General features: G+C 47.6%; 1 protein-coding gene across 1 annotated transcript; it reads left to right on the top strand.

Annotated features, from left to right (window-relative positions):
- The first annotated feature begins 657 nt into the window (after positions 1 to 657).
- Positions 658 to 15,092, top strand: LOC138810691 (elongation factor 1-gamma). The gene is made up of 10 exons (XM_069997885.1): positions 658 to 838; positions 1,882 to 2,040; positions 2,868 to 2,931; positions 3,061 to 3,203; positions 3,671 to 3,814; positions 7,200 to 7,329; positions 7,918 to 8,125; positions 14,273 to 14,445; positions 14,539 to 14,663; positions 14,856 to 15,092. The coding sequence occupies exons 1-10, from the start codon at positions 827 to 829 to the stop codon at positions 15,012 to 15,014; spliced, it is 1,317 nt and encodes a 438-aa protein (XP_069853986.1). The 5' UTR covers positions 658 to 826; the 3' UTR covers positions 15,015 to 15,092.
- Positions 15,093 to 17,752: the final 2,660 nt, after the last annotated feature.

Here is a 17,752-nt window from a genome sequence, read left to right on the forward strand (position 1 = left end):
CTGTCCCTGAGCTCTTCAGCCCAAGGCCAGCTCTCTACCACTTTGAGCCACAGCGCCACTTTGGGCTTTCTGGTGGTCTATTGGAGATAAGAGTCTCACGGACTGGACTTTGATGCCCGGGTTGGATTTTTTGAACCGCGATCCTCCATCTCAGCTCCTGAGTAGCTAGGATGACAGGCGTGAGCCACCAGCGCCCGCCAGTCCGAAGCCCTTTCTGATGGCAGGAATGGCATCCTGGAGCTGCAAGGTGGTTTAATCCGAGCAAACCTATTTTGCAGACTTAGGGCCCCGTTAAGATGTTCATCCTTCCACAGAATAACCTGAGCGGGAATAAAAGTTGAGTGAACGGCCACCCCCGTGCAGTAGTAGTTTCTCCTGTATTTCACCCAGTCATAGTAAGAGGGACTGGGCAGAACCTACCAAAGCCTCTCATTTCAGGGAAAACGTGCAGGGCCCGACCCGGGGGTCCGGACCTCACTGGAGGTTGTGCCACGTCCTTTTTTTCGGGTTCTCACACTATCCACGCCCACCGAGCTCACGGGGTTTCATGTCAGGACTCCGATTGGTCGGCTCTACTTGAGGGGCGGGCCACACAAGAGCCCTACTGCGCAGGCACGAGCCTGCACTGCCCGGGACGGCAAGGCCCCACCCCTTTCTTTTTCCAATTCAGCGCCTTGGGATACGGAACTGTCGTGCGCGGGCCTTCTATGCCGTCCTCGCTTTCCGGCTGCTGCCTCTCCACGGCTCTCCCTTACCCCCTCCTCTCCCTGGCGGCGCACTTTGCGGCAGCACCGACAGCCCCACCCCCTTTCTCTGCGGAATCACCATGGCGGCTGGGGTAAGTTCATCGGCTCTGGTGATTCGGTTCGTCTCATCCGCCGCCATCCTCTGTCCGACAGGGGCGGTTCGGCGCCGGAGGACGTCGGGGGCCATGCTGGGGGGGTGGCCCGGGGTCTGCAGAGGATCCTGTCGGGGAGCAGGGCTCCTGGGACAGGGCGAGGGACCGAGACCGGAGCTCCCGGAGGGCAGAGGTGGAATGTGAGGAGAAAGAGATGCTCACGTCCGCGCCGTCTGCAGGCTGACCCAGGCGGCTCGGCTTCACTGCCGTTGGGGGCCGTGGGGTCTCGGCTTCTTGGTGGAACTTTGGCCACCGTTTTGTGGGGCAGCGAACGGGGACCGAGGAGCGGGTGTCGGTGTGGCGTCGGGACGGCTGGCACGGCCCAGGCTTGGGGTCGAGTTGCGTCTCCGGGTAGTGGGACCAGCCGGACCCCACTGTGGAGACCCACAGAGAAGTCGGTTGAGAGCCCGGTGCCGGCCAGGACCAGAGAATGAGGGAATGCTGGACGAGGAGAGAGGCTTTAAGAAGTTTATTTTTAAATCTCAGGAAGAGGCGTTGATTTGGAAAGAGAACATGCTAGTCGCTTTTAACGCGGCAGTTCTCAGGGGAACTTGGGAAATCTCTCGTCCGGAATGTCTCCTGTACGGGTGATGCTTTCTCAACGTGCTTAGTTCAGCAGTAGAGGGAGTGAGTTGTCAGGCGCTGGGGTCACCGTGAATGAATGAAACCGAGGGTTCTGGCGGGGGAGGCAGATGGGGGAGGAGGCTTATGGGAATCACCATCTCTGGATTTCTTGGAGATAACACGGGAAAGCAGTGCTTCCTCCCAGGATGTCCTTAGGGAAGGTCACATCTGTCAGCGAGCTTTATTTAGCAGTTGGTAGGTAATTCTGTTCTTGGTATTTCAGAGGACTCTGATTACATGTGACAAATAACTAGGGAACTTGGACCAGAAGGAGCAGCATAAATAAATGGGAAAGAGTGGATTTTAGGACTTGGAATCCAGTTCTCAATAATCCTCCTCACTTCTCCTTTCTCTGATAGACCCTGTACACATATCCTGAAAACTGGAGAGCCTTCAAGGCTCTCATTGCTGCTCAGTACAGTGGGGCCCAGGTCCGTGTACTCTCCGCACCACCCCACTTCCACTTTGGCCAAACCAACCGCACCCCTGAATTTCTCCGGAAATTTCCTGCTGGCAAGGTGAGTAAGGGAAGTGGAGAGGGGCAGTTGTTTTTGATCCTGAGAACCCAGAATGCTCTAGGATTCCATTGCCCTGTAGAAGGCTGTATCTTTTAAAGGGTGCTTTCCAAATTATTTAACCACATTTCATTGGTTTAAAAAAAGAAAAGAAAAGAAAAGAACTTGAAATCTGGGTGTGATGGTGCACATCTGTAATCCCATCACTGGGATGGCTGAGTCAGGAGAATTGAGGGTTCAAGGCTACCCTGGACCACATAGAGAGGTTTTGCCTCACAGAAATCAAAAGGAAATTATTTATTTTGAGATAACTATAGAGTGCTCTGCAAAAGGTAATGCAGAGCTATTCAGCAACTTGCCAAATTCACAGGTTTAATTATATTCATGGGGAACGGTAGAGTTCCAAATGTTACCAGTGCAGGTATCTATTACTTATTCATTAGAGTGAATTTCCCCCCAAGGGATTTAGAGATAGGTAAATAACCACAGTTATGAGGCTAATATTAGAGAAGGTCCATTGCTATGTGAGTTGTGCCCTAATTCTTGTCAGTGATACAGATATAGATGTACAACTTGTATTTTATTTGAACTTAGAAGCTTATGCGTAAAGTCTTACATCTTACATCTTGTGTAGATGTAAGAGTTCTAGTTTCTGACTTTCTACTTAGTGTCTTTCAGGGGTTTCATGCAGATAACCCATAACAGCCAAATGTTCCAATTGCTTAGTTCAGATATTCAGATTGCAAGGGATACCTGGTCATTTTTTAAAATCTAAAAACCATTTACTTCCTGGGTCATTGAGACATGACTGTATTTTCCTTTTTTCCTAGGTTCCAGCATTTGAGGGTGATGATGGATTCTGTGTGTTTGAGAGCAATGCCATCGCCTACTATGGTAATTTGTTGCAGGGATATTTGGCATTGGGAGGGCCGGAGGTGAGAGCATGAGGGTGGACTGCAGTGGACCTGGCTTGGTAACTGGCATGACTCCCAAGGTTCTGACCTGCGTGTTCTGCCTCTGCAGTGAGCAATGAGGAGCTTCGGGGAGGTACTCCAGAGGCAGCAGCCCAGGTGGTGCAGTGGGTGAGCTTTGCTGATAGTGACATAGTGCCCCCAGCCAGCACCTGGGTGTTCCCCACCTTAGGCATCATGCATCATAACAAACAGGTGAGCTTTGGAACTTGGGGACAGCATCAGTTCCTGAGTGTTTGGGGAATGGGAAAATAGATCAAGGACCAGATAGCAAGAATATGTGAGAGATGAAAAGGACACAATTTCTGGCCTGTAAATAGACTACTAATGGCATCTGGGTGCTTTGTCATATACAGTGGTTTGTTTTGCATGGTCCAAGGCACCATTTCTGCTCAGGTTATACTCCCAATGGGAATTGAGTGATTAGAGCAGATGTGCTCTAAGGTTCCAATAAGTTATTATTATTATTATTATTTTCAGTGTAGTGGGAAAGGAAGCCAGGCCCACCACAAAGGCATTTAGTATAGACAGCTTCATTCAGGATAACATTTGAGATGATTCTAGATGATTGAAACAGGGTGGATATATGTCTGATTATGTTCGTGGGAGGAAGATGAGGAAGACAGAATCTACCCATTAAGTTTGACTGTTTTGAATCATAGGCCACTGAGAATGCAAAGGAGGAGGTGAGGCGAATTCTGGGGCTGCTGGATGCTCATCTGAAGACAAGGACTTTCCTGGTGGGCGAACGAGTGACACTGGCTGATATCACAGTTGTTTGCACCCTGTTGTGGCTCTATAAACAGGTGAGGTTTATAAAGGGACCCATTTGGCAGGGAGTAGCTGAGTGTTGGAAATACAGTACAGTCCTGGTGGCCTGGCTCTGCTGAGGACATGGCTGAAAGGGAGTCCAAGGTCATATCTGGGGTGGAGGGTCCCAGGGTTGATGTGGGGATACACATCACTGTAAGATTGCTCTTAGTTTCTGGTTGGCTGTCGAGCTGTTTTATGCCAGCCTTCCTTGGGAAGCTTGGCTAGCCTTAGTTATGAAAACAGGTTTGCAGCTTCAAGATTTTTATTTATTTATTTATTTATTTTTTGTCGGTCAGGGCCTGCACTGTCCCTCAGCTCTTCAGCTCAAGGTTAGCACTCTATCACTTGAGCATCAGCCCCTACTTCTGGCTTTTTCTGTTTTTGTGGTGCTGAGGAATCGAGCCCAGGGCCTCATGTATGCAAGGCAAGCACTCTACCACTGAGCCACCTTCCCAGCCCCAGCTTCAAGATCTTTTGAGGGCAGATCTGAGTTTAAGTCTTAGCTTCACTTAATGGAGAATACAGAAGGGTATGTGAATTCCTTTAGGTTGCTTGTGTATGTGCGGGCATGTGTGCATATACCTCAGTACTTGGACTTGAACTCAGGGCCTGTGCTCTTGCTGTGGCACTCTACCACTTGACTCATACCTGTACCCATTTTTTCCCCTCTGTGATCAACAAAATGAGGGTAGTAATGAACGTTGTCTAGGTTGTTGGATGAAAAGGAATGACGTGTTAGCTGAGCACTAGTGGATTACAGTTGTAATCCTAGTGATTTGGGAGGCTGAGATTGGAAGGATTATGGTTCAAGGCCAGTTTATGTAAAGAAGTTCTCAAGACTCTTCAAGGTGGGTGTGTGCCTGTTATCCTGGGTACAATGGGAATCCTAAAATAAACAGATTAGGGTCCAAGAATATTCCAGGAAGGAACAAAACCCTATCTCAAAAATGACCAGCTCGCTGGGTGCCGGTGGCTCACACCTGTAATCCTATCTACTCAGGAGGCTGAGATCTGAGGATCAGTGCAAAGCCAGCCCAGGCAGGAAAGTATAAACCACCAGGAAACCGGAAGTAGCGCTGTGGCTCCAGCAGTAGAGGCTCACCTTGAGCTCAAGAGCACAGGGACAGCACCCAAGCCCAGAGTTCAAGCCCCACGACCAACCCAAAAAAAAAAAATGACCAGCTCTCCTGGTGCTGGTGGCTTATGCCTGTAATCCTAGACTGAGGCTCAAAGCCAACCCAGGCAAAAAGGTGGAAGTGGAGATATGGTAGAGTGCCAAGTGATAAAAGTCAAGTGATGGCACAAGGCCCTAACTTAAAACCCAGAGAGCAGCACACACAAAAAGACCATCTAAGAGGGCTGGGAAGGTGGCTTAGTGGTTGAGTGCTTGCCTAGCATGCATGAAGCCCTGGATTAGATTCCTCAGTACCACATAAACAGAAAAAGCCAGAAGTGGGGGGCTGGGAAGGTGGCTCAGTGGTAGAGCGCTTGCCTTGCATGCCTGAGGCCCTGGGTTCCATTCCTCAGCACCACATAGGCAAAAAGAAAAAAAGCCAGAAGTGGCGCTGTGGCTCAAGCGGTAGAGCGCTAGCCCTGGGCTGAAGAGCTGAGGGACAGCGCCCAGGCCCAGAGTTCAGGCCCCACGACTGGACCCAAAAAAAAAAAAAAAAAAAAAAGCCAGAAGTGGTGCTAATGCTCAAGTGGTAGAGTGCTAGACTTGAGCAAAAGAAGCTCAGGGACCGTGCTCAGGCCCTGAGTTCAAACCTCAGAACTGGCAAAATTAACAACAAAAAGACCATCTAAGAAAAGGGGTAGAGGCATGACTCGGTGGTAGAACACCTGCCTAGGAAGGTAAACTCAAGGTCTTGAGTTCAAACCCTAGTACCAGCCTCCTCCAAAAATAATAACATGTTGCAAATTTTCAAACTAGCACTGGACCTATCTTTTATTGTCATTGGTCCTGGGGCTTGAACTCTGCTCTTTTGCTCAAAGCTAGTGTGCCACCACTTTGAGCCGCTTGCAGTTTTCTGGTGGTTGGTTAGAAATAAGTCTTACACTTTCCTTCCCGTGCTACTTTGAACCATGATCCTCAGATCTCAGCCATCTGAGTAGCTAGGATTACAGACTTGAGCTACCTGTGCCTGGTGTTCCAATGTCTTAATGCTTCTCTACCTATTGTGTTGTAACTGCACACAGTGCACACACAAGGCTTGTAAGTAGGCAGTACTGCAGAGCCAGCACTCCTGGCTGTCCATTACTGTTGTACATGCTAGACAAGTGCTGTGTGTTACTGAGCTCATACCAAGCCTAAGGCTGAGGATAGTGCACACAGTATAGTCAGTGCAGAGATAGCTAGAGCCTTCTTAGCAAGTAAGTAGTATTTTATTGGCAGTACTGGGATTTGAACTCTGGACCTTGTACTTGGTTAGGGCGGCCTTCTACCATTTCAGTCATATCTCCAGTTGTACTTTTGCTGCTTATTCTGCAGGTGGATCCTTCAAACCTTAACCTCCTGAGTATGTAGGATTTAAGGTGTGAGCCAGTAGTGCCAGCTTCAAAAAAAAAAAAAGTGTTCTTAAGGCACTTGGGAGAGAGAGAGGTGGTGTGATGGTAGAATCCACGGCTTCAAGCATACTATCACTGGGCTAGGGTGCAGGTTCTTTAATGAATAGCTCTGTTGCAGCCTCTTGTCCTTCCCTTTTTTGTGTGAGAGGGTTTGAACTCAAGAGCTACCTCACAACCACTTGATTCTTGCCCCCCAGCTTTTTTTTTTTTTTTAATAGGATCTTGTGCTTTTTGGCTGGTTGTGAACTGTGATCCTCCCTGAGACTCTCCAGTACCTGGGATTAGTAAGCACAGCTTGTTTGTAGAGATTAGTTTTTGTTTTGTTTGTTTTGTTTTTGCCCAGGGTGACCTTGAACCATGATCTCTGCCTTCTTAGGAATAGTGTCAAAAGAAGGCATATTAGCAGGTGAAATTTAAAAGATTGGTAACAACGTAAGATTTTAGGAGCAAGATACAGTTTTTCTAAATGGAAGGGACAGGAAGCTCTTACATTAGACTGGACTATAAAGAAGTTTTTTTAATATATATAAAGAGATTTTTTTTTAAGGTATGTTTCCAGCATTTGGGAGGCTCAGGCAGGAAGATCATGAATTGGAGGTCAGCCTGAGTAGGTAGTGTAGTGAGACCCTGTCTCAAAAAGTAAAGCAAGCAAGAAATACAGAAGTGGTCTATATGGGGAGCAGTAAATGCCATCAGATGCAGCTGTCTAGGATTTTAGAGGAAGGGCAGCCTAGAGATGGTAGGGAGAGAGAGCTAAGAGTCTCCTGGGTTCTGCTTTTCCTGTGCTCACTTTAACTCCACCTATCTTGACAGGTTTTGGAGCCTTCTTTCCGCCAGGCTTTCCCCAATACCAACCGCTGGTTCCTCACCTGCATTAACCAGCCCCAGTTCCGGGCTGTCTTGGGGGAGGTGAAACTGTGTGAGAAGATGGCCCAGTTTGATGGTAAGTTGGAGGGGACGGGAGCACAGGTCAGAGTCCTTGTTTTCTTATCCAGTCTTTGGGTTATGGGAACCCTGAATCATGTGAAATTGCAGTAAAATGCAGGGTGGTCTGGTTTTATTTCCAAAGGCATCTCCTTGCTTGATCACGGACAGTGCAGCGTAGTTTATACTCCCATCCATCCGTTTTCCTTTTATTATTATTATTTTTTATTGTGAAAATACTGTACAGAGGGGTTACAATTACATGGGCAAGATGAGTACATTTCTATCAAGCATTGTAGCCTCCTCCTTTGTTTCTCCTTCCCATTCCTGCCCTCCCATCTCTCCCCCTCACCCCCAGCCAAAGTTGTAAAGTTCATTTTTTGACATATTGCCTTGTACATCTCATTGTTGCAATGGGTCCACCTGTATCCTTATTTAAGCAATTTGTTTTTTTTCCCTTCCCCTCCCCAAGTTATACCAACATCAAATACAGTGAAAGCAGGGGTTATACCGTGGGGGAGGGTCCTTTTTTATTATTAATGCTGATTTCTGCTTGGAGGAATCTGGAAACAGGACATTTTTCTCCTTTCCTTATTCTCTCCCTCAGCTAAGAAGTTTGCAGAGAGCCAGCCTAAAAAAGATACCCCACGGAAAGAGAAGGGTTCAAGGGAAGAGAAGCAGAAGGAAAAAGCTTCTGAGCGAAAAGAGGAAAAAAAGGCAGCTGCCCCAGCTCCAGAGGAGGAGATGGATGAGTGTGAGCAGGCACTGGCTTCTGAGCCCAAGGCCAAGGACCCCTTTGCTCATCTGCCCAAGAGGTAAGGATACTGGATGGCATGCTCACTTCTATACCCTATGGCATCAGGGGCCAGAATTTTGGATTATTTATTTGTTTATTTTGGCACTGGGGTTTTGAACCCAAGGCCTAGTGTGTGCTTGTCAGGCACTTTACCACTGAGCCATTCCTCCCATCCTTTTTGCACTGGTTATCTTGAGATAGGGTCTTTCTTTCTGCCAGGACCAAGTGATCCTTGTATTTTGCATTTCCCACTCTAGCTGAGATGACAGATACACACCACCATACCCACTTTTTGTTGAGATGGAGTCTCATGGGCTTTTTTTTTCAGGACTGTCCACTATCCTAGAACTTCATTCTGCTCAATCTGAGTCTCCTGTGTAGCTGGAAGGACAGTCACACGCCACTATGACCAGCTAGCTAGTGCAATAACTTCAAGGTGTTTTGAAAGTATATGTTAAATCTTAACTACTAAGAAAGTCGAGATCTGATGAGTACTGTTTGAAGTCAGCTACCACTTGAGCCATACATAGCACCACTTCAGTTTTCTGGTGGTTATTTGGAGACAGAGTCTTACAGACTTTCCTGCCTTGGCTGGCTTTGAACCACGACCCGCAGATCTCATCCTCTTGAGTAGTTAGGATTAGAAGCATGATCCACCAGTGCTCAGCCAGCAATTTGGTTGAGTGTGCTCATTTCACTTAGTGTCGAAGGCTGAGTGGTGACACAGGCTTATAATCCCAGCACTCTGGAAGCCAAGATACTAGGATTGCAAGTTGAAGGCCAAGAAGTATGGGGAGAAAGAAGATGAAGACAGCCTATGTCCCTAGCTGGGCTGGCTTTGAAGCAACTGACAGCAGCAAGATTCTGTTACTAGTTGTGAAAAATCAGACTACAAACATTGCTTACCAAACAAGTGGCTTCATTGTTAACAAACTTAGTAGCTGACACCCCCAAGCAGAAGGAAGTAGATGGTGGGGGTCCTCTGAATCCTATTTTTATTCCCTGATTTGTTTCTCTTGGTTTTTACCAACTTCAGTTTAAAAAAAGAAATCATTTAGGGCTGAGAAGGTAGCTTAATGGTAGAGTGCTTGCCTAGCATGCATATGAAGCCATGGGTTTGATTCCTCAGTATCACATACACAGAAAAGGCTGGAAGTGATGCTTGTAGCTCAAGTGATAGAATACTAACCTTGAGCAAAAGAAGCTCAAGGACAGTGCCCAGGCCCCTCAAGTTGGAAAAGAAAAAAGAAAAAATCAAATTTCACCAGATGCTGGTGGCTCACGCTGGTCTGAGGATCATGGTTTGAAGCCAGCCCAGGCAGAAAAGTCCCTATGAGACTTACGGAAGTAGAGCTGTGGCTGGAGCAAAAGAGCTCCCCCAGGCCCTGAGTTTAAGCCCCACAGCCAACCCCCCACCCCCACCCCCACAAAAAATCTCAAAAGCATTTAGGGTGCAGTAACTCTTAATCCTGAGTTGCTGTCAGTTGTGTTTAAATTGTGTGATCTTCTGAGTGCTTGCCTACCCAAGTACTAGATAAAAGTTAATGTGTTTAGATGAAATGAGAATTTGAGAGTCCCAGGTGTCTAGCAGAAGTTGGTGGAGATGGAGCTGAGCACCGGACAACCACCTAGCTCCTGGGAACCACACACCTATGGGTATCCAGGGTCTACTGACAGAATAGTAGTTCTTGGAAGACAGCATATAGTGAGAGTTTTGTTTGGTTTTGTGGTGGCAATCACAGCTCTGCTTCCAACTTTTTGGTGTTTTAATTGGAATCCCATGGACTTCCCTGCCTGGGCTGGATTTTTGATCCAAGACCTTTAGATCTCAGCCTCCTGAGTAGCTAGGATTACAGGTGTGAGCCACCAGCATTCAGTGTAGTGAAGATTTTTGTGTGTGTGCCAAAAAAGATAGCCAGTGCTTTTCTGGTTCTTTGCTACCCACTCACTTTAGTCACTGCCCTAAACATTTTATTGGAAGTCAAAGTCTTTTCTGTGGTCATTGCTTCATAACTTGGGAATTTTGTTTGCTTGTTTGTGAGACAGGGTCTCATCTATAGGCCAGTTGACCTTGAACTCATAGGCCTTATGCCATTCACTATTTGGTCTGTTAGGATTCAGATTTGACATCCCCTCTCCTCCATTTTGTGATGGTTAGTGTGGTAATTTGGTGTGCAAGAGGACCCACAGGAAGGAAGTCGGGGTGTGTGGAGTGTGAATGATGATGGGGGACACCAGCAACTGCAGTGTGGCTGTAGTCCTTAGAACTCCCAGGTCCTTTGTGGTGACCAAGAAGGCTCTGGGTGCAGCTAAGTGACTTATACAGTGCTGAAGACTAACCAAGAGCTACATCCTTCCTTATCTGTTCTTTAAACTCAAGTGATTAAACTTGCACTGAGATAGGTCAAGAGTGAGCAAGATCTGTTTGTGTGTATAACTGGCCCAAACTAGATGCTATTATGTATATGCTATTGTAATACACATGAGATTTTTGTTGTTGCTGTTATTGTTGATTGTGGGGCTTGAACTCTGGGTCTGGGTGCTGTCCCTCAGCTCTTCAGCTCAAGGCTAGCGCTCTACCACTTGCCACAGCACTGCTTCTGGCCTTTTCTGCTTATGTGGTGCTGAGGAATTGAACCCAGGGCCTCATGCATACAGGGCAAGCAATCTACCACTGAGCCACCTTCCCAGCCCTACTAGAAATTTTTTTTTTTTTTCAAAGTGGTTAATAGAAATTTATTTAAAAATTGATTTTCTATTCCAGGACATGCAGACAGACAGCTACCTGCAAATGAAAACATACTTTAAGCCACATTTCTTGGTTTGAAGTTCAATTGTTTCAAGTAGAAATTTTTATAATGTAGCTCAGGCAGCAAATTGGAAATCTTGCAAGAGACATCCTTTCTACTTTAACTCTTGGCTCAGGTGATGCTCCTGTCCCAACAGTGTAATAGTAGAACCTTGCCTTTTTTTTTTTTTTTTTTTTTTTTTTGTGCCACTCATGGGGCTCAAACTCAAGGCTAGGCACTGTCCCTGAGCTTCTTTTGCTCAAGGCTGGCTAGCGCTCTACTGTGTGAGCCACAGTACCTCTTCTGGCTTTTTCTGTGTATGTAGTACTGAGGAGCCCAGGGCTTCATGCCTGCAAGCACTCTGTTACTAAGCCACATTCCCAGCCCCAAATCTTGCCTTTTCTTATATCCTTTTTGGAACAGTTAATGCGTATTTGCTGAGTTATCATGGTGTCCTGTTGGCCTGCTCAAAGATGAAACCCTTAAGACTGAGACTTGTTTTTTTTTTTTTTTTGTTTTTTTGTTTTTTTGGGTCCGGTCGTGGGGCCTGAACTCTGGGCCTGGGCGCTGTCCCTCAGCTCTTCAGCTCAAGGCTAGCGCTCTACCACTTGAGCCACAGCACCACTTCTGGCTTTTTTCTTTTTACTTATGTGGTGCTGAAGAATTGAACCCAGGGCCTCAGGCATGCAAAAGCAAGCGCTCTATCACTGAGCCGCCTTCCCAGCCCGGACTTGTTTGTTTTGTTCAGGATTACATTCCAGCCCTCTATGACCTTCCAGCTAAAGGTGTTTTCTTAGAAGTCTGTGGTTAGTTTATAATTCTTTGAGACAGGGTCTCAAATTATAGGCCAAGCTGAACTCAAAACATTTTGTTTTAGTGCTGGTTTTGGGGCTTGAACTCAGGGCGTGGACACTGCCATTGAACCATTGGACTTCTTGTTCAAGGCTAGTGCTCTCCTTGAGCCACAGCTGTACTTCCAGCTTTTTGTTGTTGTTGTTGTTGTTTTCTTTCCTTTTCTTTTTAGTTTAGTGGAGATAAGAGGCTCACAGACTTTCCTTCTTGGGCTGTCTTTGAACTGAAATCCTCAGATCTCAGGCTCCTGAGTAGCTGAGATGACAGGTGTGAGCCACCAGTGCCAGGCGTGAGCACTTTTTTTTAACAGGGTTTTTTTTTTTTTCATATGTGCATATAAAAGTACTGAAGAACTGGAGGTGATAGTTCACCAGCTTGAGCTGAGCAAAAGCTAAGTGAGAGCTTGAAGCCCTGAGTTCAAAAAGAAAAAGTTTTAAAATTGGGTGCTAGTGCTCATACCTGTAATACTAGATATTCAGGAGCCTGAGATCATTGTTCAACAAAGCCAATTAACCACAAATTACCCTACCTCCAGTTAACCACAAAAAGCTAGAAGTGAAGATGTGGCTCCAGTGGTAAAGCTCCAGTCTTGGGCATAAGAGCCTGGTGCTTTGTTACAGTATAAGCTTGGATAGGAACCACTTGGCCTCACCTGTAAAGCAAGGATTAGGGGAACAGTCTTAACTCATGGGACTGTTGGGAAGGTAGAGTGGAATCCTGCGGTGATGTTTGTGCTCATTTGTTGTACACTCATTTATTCAAGGTTTGGCACATTAATGAAGTATAAGGTCATTAGCCACTCTAAAAAAAATGTATATATGTGTGTAATATAGCTATTGGTCCCAATAGCTACATTTAAGAAAAAAGAAAAGAAAAGAAAGAATGGTGGGGCACATTTGTAATCCTAGCTACTCAGGACACTGACATCTGAGAATCATGGTCCAAAGCCAGCCTGGGCAGAAAAGTCTGCGCCTCTTATCTCCAATTAACCACTGGCTCAAAGTTTAGATTACTCTAGCCTTGAACAAAAGAGCTCAGAGACTGAGTGAGCCCAGGCCCTGAGTTCAAGCCCCATGACTGCCCACAAAAAGAAAGAATGAATAACAGGCTGTGATGGGAAACAGGTACCAGTATTGGCACCTTGCTACATTGTTTTTTTAGGTGTTTTGTTTTGTTTTTGGGGGTGTCTGGTCATGGGGCCTGAACTCTGGGCCTGGGCGCTACTGTCTCTCAGCTCTTCAGCTCAAGGCTAGCACTATACCTCTTGAGCCACAGCGCCACTTCCAGCTTTTTTCTTTTTGCTTATGTGGTGCTGAGGAATCGAACCCAGTGCCTCAGGCATGCAAGGTAAGCGCTCTACCACTGAGCCACCTTCCCAGCCTCTACATTGGTATTTTTATATGTAGCTGCTGGTTAGGCTTGCTGGGTTCCTCCTGTTTTAGCCTGGAATACTGGGATTACAGGGGCATGTGCCACCCTACCCAGCAAGAATTTTTAATAGTTTTGTCACAGTTGACCAAAACTGCATGGGTCGTCCCTACATCTTTGAAAAATCGAAGACCAGAGGAAAGTATGTAAATATTAGTATGCTCTTGTCTACTGGCATTATATAAATGCTTTCTTTCTTTCTTTTTTTTTTTTTTTTTTTGGTTGGTCATGAAGCTTGAACTCTGGGCCTGGGCGCTGTCCCTCAGCTCTTCAGCTCAAGGGGAACGCTCTGCTGCTTAAGTCACAGCGCCACTTCCGATTTTCTAGTGGTTTTTATTGGAGATAGGTCTCACAGACTTTCCTACCCAGGCTGGCTTTGAACTGTGATCCTCAGATCTCAGCCTTCTGAGTAGCTAGGATTATAGGTGTGAGCCATCAGTGCCTGGCTTCTCAGGGACTTTCTTGCCCAGCACTCACCCTGGAACCTCAGATCTAGTCTTCCTAATAACTAGGATTACTGCCTATAGATGCTTTGTTAATTGAAAAGAACAAAAAAACTAGAACCTCAGCCATGGGGTTGTGACTAACCCCTCCTACGTTGATCCTTGCCTTCTTGGCTCAGGATGCAGGATTGCCTCAAAGATAACCCAAATCTAAAGGTTCCTTATAGAAACTTGTTTTCACACACCAGGGTGTGAGATTTGAGGCGAGGCCCTTTGTATTCCTACTTCTGCCTGTTCAACCTGAGAGGCCAGCACGGTGGGGAAAACTTTAGTGAGTCAGTAACTGAATAGGGCTTGTGAGCAGACTGGACCAGGTGGGACGGAGCTGGTGAAGAAAGGAATCCTTACCCAGAGTGTCCACCTGGGGGCAGAAGTCAGCCATGCCCTTACTGATACTGCTCACTGTGAGTCCTACCCTCATGCTTAGCATACTTGGGCAGAGGAGTGGCCTTGGCTTGTAATGTCCCTCCTGCTCTCTTCACTGGTGAGGTTATCTGCCAGTGAATTTGGAGTGAAAACACTTTTAGCTTGGCTATCCCTTGCTGTCTCTATATGACTGGTCCTTATCGGCTCCTTCTCTTGTCTTCCTTTCAGTACGTTTGTGTTGGATGAATTTAAGCGCAAGTACTCCAATGAGGACACGCTGTCTGTGGCGCTGCCATATTTTTGGGAGCATTTTGATAAGGATGGCTGGTCCCTGTGGTATGCTGAGTACCGCTTCCCCGAAGAGCTCTCCCAGACCTTCATGAGTTGCAACCTCATCACTGGTAAGAAGGAGAGGATGGGTCTGGGGAGAGGGCAGAGATTAGCCATGGGCTAATGTGATTCCGAAGGCTGAATGTTCTCCTTTGCCCTTCCAGGAATGTTCCAGCGATTGGACAAGCTGAGGAAGAATGCCTTTGCCAGTGTCGTCCTCTTTGGAACCAATAATAGCAGCTCCATTTCTGGAGTCTGGGTTTTCAGAGGCCAGGAACTTGCCTTTCCGGTGAGGGGGGATGGGGGAAGGAGTCTCTGGGGTAAGGGCAAGAATATGGGGCAATGAGATGAGCCTGTGAGCCATGTGGAGGCGTTCAGGGGTGCCTGGGAAGAACCATTCATGTTCTCCATTGTTTTGGGGGGCTGCACGGGTGTCTGATAAACCTGACCACATGCCTCTTTGCTGGCTTCTGTTCCCCAGCTGAGTCCAGACTGGCAGGTGGACTACGAATCCTATACATGGCGGAAACTGGATCCTGGAAGTGAGGAGACCCAGACCTTGGTTCGAGAGTACTTTTCCTGGGAGGGGGCCTTCCAGCACGTGGGCAAAGCCTTCAATCAGGGCAAGATCTTCAAGTGACCATCTCTTGCCATCGCCTAGCTGCCTGCACCTGCCCTTCAGGGAGATAGGGGTCATTAAAGGAAGCTGAACATTGAACCTTTCCTGTCGTGCCTCCTTTGTGAGTGGTGGCTCCTGAAAGGGTAGAAATGCGCTGCGCAGGGCCCTGTGCCTGCAGCATCTGCACAGCAGGAGAGAAGTCTTCAGAAGAGCAGAAGTGGAGGCCTGGCCTCATTTTTGCTGTATTACCCCGCCTCTTGCAGTGGAAAGATGAGGAACAGGGTGTGGTGACATGAAGCTTAATTTGCTACCAAATTCTTAGGAGCCATATTCCAGGTTTTCCCCAGTGAGGGCAGAAAATACCTGCTAAAAATGGAAAGAGTCAACATGTAACTCAGTGTATAGAGGAACGTTTTTGTGTGTGTGCTGATACTGGGACTTTCACTCGGGAGCCTCACACTCTTGCTTTTTTTGCCTATGGCTGGTGCTCTACCCTTGAGAGATACAACTCCAGTTCCTGCTTTTTGCTCTTTACTTGGGGATTAAGAGTCTCCCTGACTTGTCTCCTCAGCTGGCTTTGTACTGAGATTTCCAGATCTCAGCCTCCAGACTAGCTAGGATTGTAGGTGTGAGCTACCAGCATCTGGCCAGAGGGACTTCAGATTTATAGTTGTCCTATCCTGTCTGGGGGGAATGGTTCCAGGAATCCTCTAGAATATCCAAATCCCTTCTTCTGCTCATGTTCCTTACATAAACAGTGTAGCGTTTGCAAAACCCTATTTATGTTGCCTATGTGTTTTCGATCATATTACTTACACAGCCAGTATGCTGTAAATGTTATATAAATACTTGTGCTGTATTGCTTAGGGAATGATAAGGGGGGGAAAAAGTGCTCAGTATAGATGTAGATTTCTCCCTTTATTTTTTGGGTGGGTCCTTGAGATCAAACCTATGGCCTTGGGGCCAGGTCTGCGTGACACCAGAGGTGTGTTTGACAGGTGTGTTTATGGAGCTTTTGCATTAGAGGGTATATATGTACTGTGCTGGTATATCACAGCACTGGAGATGGGGCCACAGTCCTAACTTAAAGGCCACGCACAATGTGTCCCCTGCTACCTTCCCCCAAAAGAACTGGTTTGATGGGTATATGTGGCCTTGTTTTTCCTAGAGGAGGGAGCAGGCTGGGAGCTTGGGAGGGGTACAGCTGTAGGCTGGCTGGAACTGACTGGCAGTTGGGGTTCTGTGATGGAGCTCTCTGCAGGGGAGAGCTATGGTTTGGAACTCCTACGGGTGAGGATGGGCTGGTACTTGCTCCAACTCTGCTCCCTGGCTGGGCTGGTACTTGCTCCAGCTCTGCTCCCTGGCGGCTCATCTTCAGCTGGATTGGAACTGCATTTTGCCTTTGTAGCTGGTAGCTGGCCGGGGATGTGCGCTTGGCATATCGCTGGGGCCTCAGAACCTGTCCGGCTCCTCTTAAGTTCTATTTTCCCACCACACCCCCTCTGCTTGTGCAACTTTCACTACCTAATCTTCCCAATAGTGGAAGATTTGGGCAGGAGAGGCCACGTTGTGCAAACAATTACATTTAAGGGGCAGGCCTGAGGCTCAAATGAAAAAGGTGGGGTTTAGGGGTTAGGCCATTGGTAAGATAGCAGCTTGCCTGGCAGCCCTCAGGAACTGGGCGTGTCGGTTTGGGGGGCATGGATCCCCACTTCTAGTCCCCCTCAGCCTACAGGAAGAGTGACTCATCTGCACATCCTGCGAGTGCCCTGGCGGTTTGGTACAGAGCTAGCGTGGCCAGGTTGTTGGAAAAGGCCAGTGCTTGGGTGCCAGCCAAGTCTTAACTGGAGGTTGAAGGGACTGGGAAAGTTGGAGCGCTGGATTCTAGGGGGCGGGGGTGGGCAGGAAAGAGTTAACAGGACTTTGTAGCAGAGCTGGGGGGGCAGGAAAGGGGAAGCCATCGGGGGTTGGCTCTGTCCCCACCCTGCCCTGGGGAGGCCTGAGTCACCACACGCCAGCTTGGGCTGCCCTTCCCCCCATCCATCCGGGCTTGGGCCTGAGTGGCTCTGGCTGGAACTTGGTCTTTCCCTGCTGCAGGCAACCAATCGGCATGATTCTGTGACGTCTCCGGTTACTGGGCAGTCTTCCTTGGGAGGGTCTGTTGCAAGCTGAGGCTGGGTGGGGGGCAGAAAGGGAGGTACTGGGAATGAGTCAGGTCCTGGGGAATGAGGGGAATGAAGAGTCCATTTTACCGCTTATGGGGCAAAAATCTCAGTTCCACAGAGAGATCCAGAGAAACGAGTCGTGGCTCAGAGTTGAAATTGTCTCAGAATCTACAGAACCTAGAGAGTGAATGGGAAAGCAGAGCTTTGGTTTCATTGGTAGGTAAACCAGCAGATACTGATTATAAACAGCGATTACTTTTAGCTTTGTTGGCATTTTTTTTTTGGGGGGGTGGGTCTGGTCATGGGGCCTGAACTCTGTCCCTCAGCTCTTCAGCTCAAGGCTAGCGCTTTACCACCTGAGCCACAGCGCCACTTCCGGCTTTTTTCTTATGTGGTGCTGAGGAATTGAACCCAGGGCCTCATGCATGCAAGACAAGCGCTCTACCACTGAGCCACCTTCCTAGCCCTGTCGGCATTTTTCTTAAGTCACTTGCTAAAAAGTTAGTTAAGGGGGCTGGGAAGGTGGCTCAGTGGTAGAGCGCTTGCCTTGCATGCTTGAGGCCCTGGGTTCGATTCCTCAGCACCACATAAACA

This window comes from Dipodomys merriami, unplaced genomic scaffold (assembly GCF_024711535.1).
Source record: "Dipodomys merriami isolate MVZ:Mamm:240054 unplaced genomic scaffold, mDipMer1.0.p SCAF_505, whole genome shotgun sequence".
Taxonomy (NCBI): domain Eukaryota; kingdom Metazoa; phylum Chordata; class Mammalia; order Rodentia; family Heteromyidae; genus Dipodomys; species Dipodomys merriami.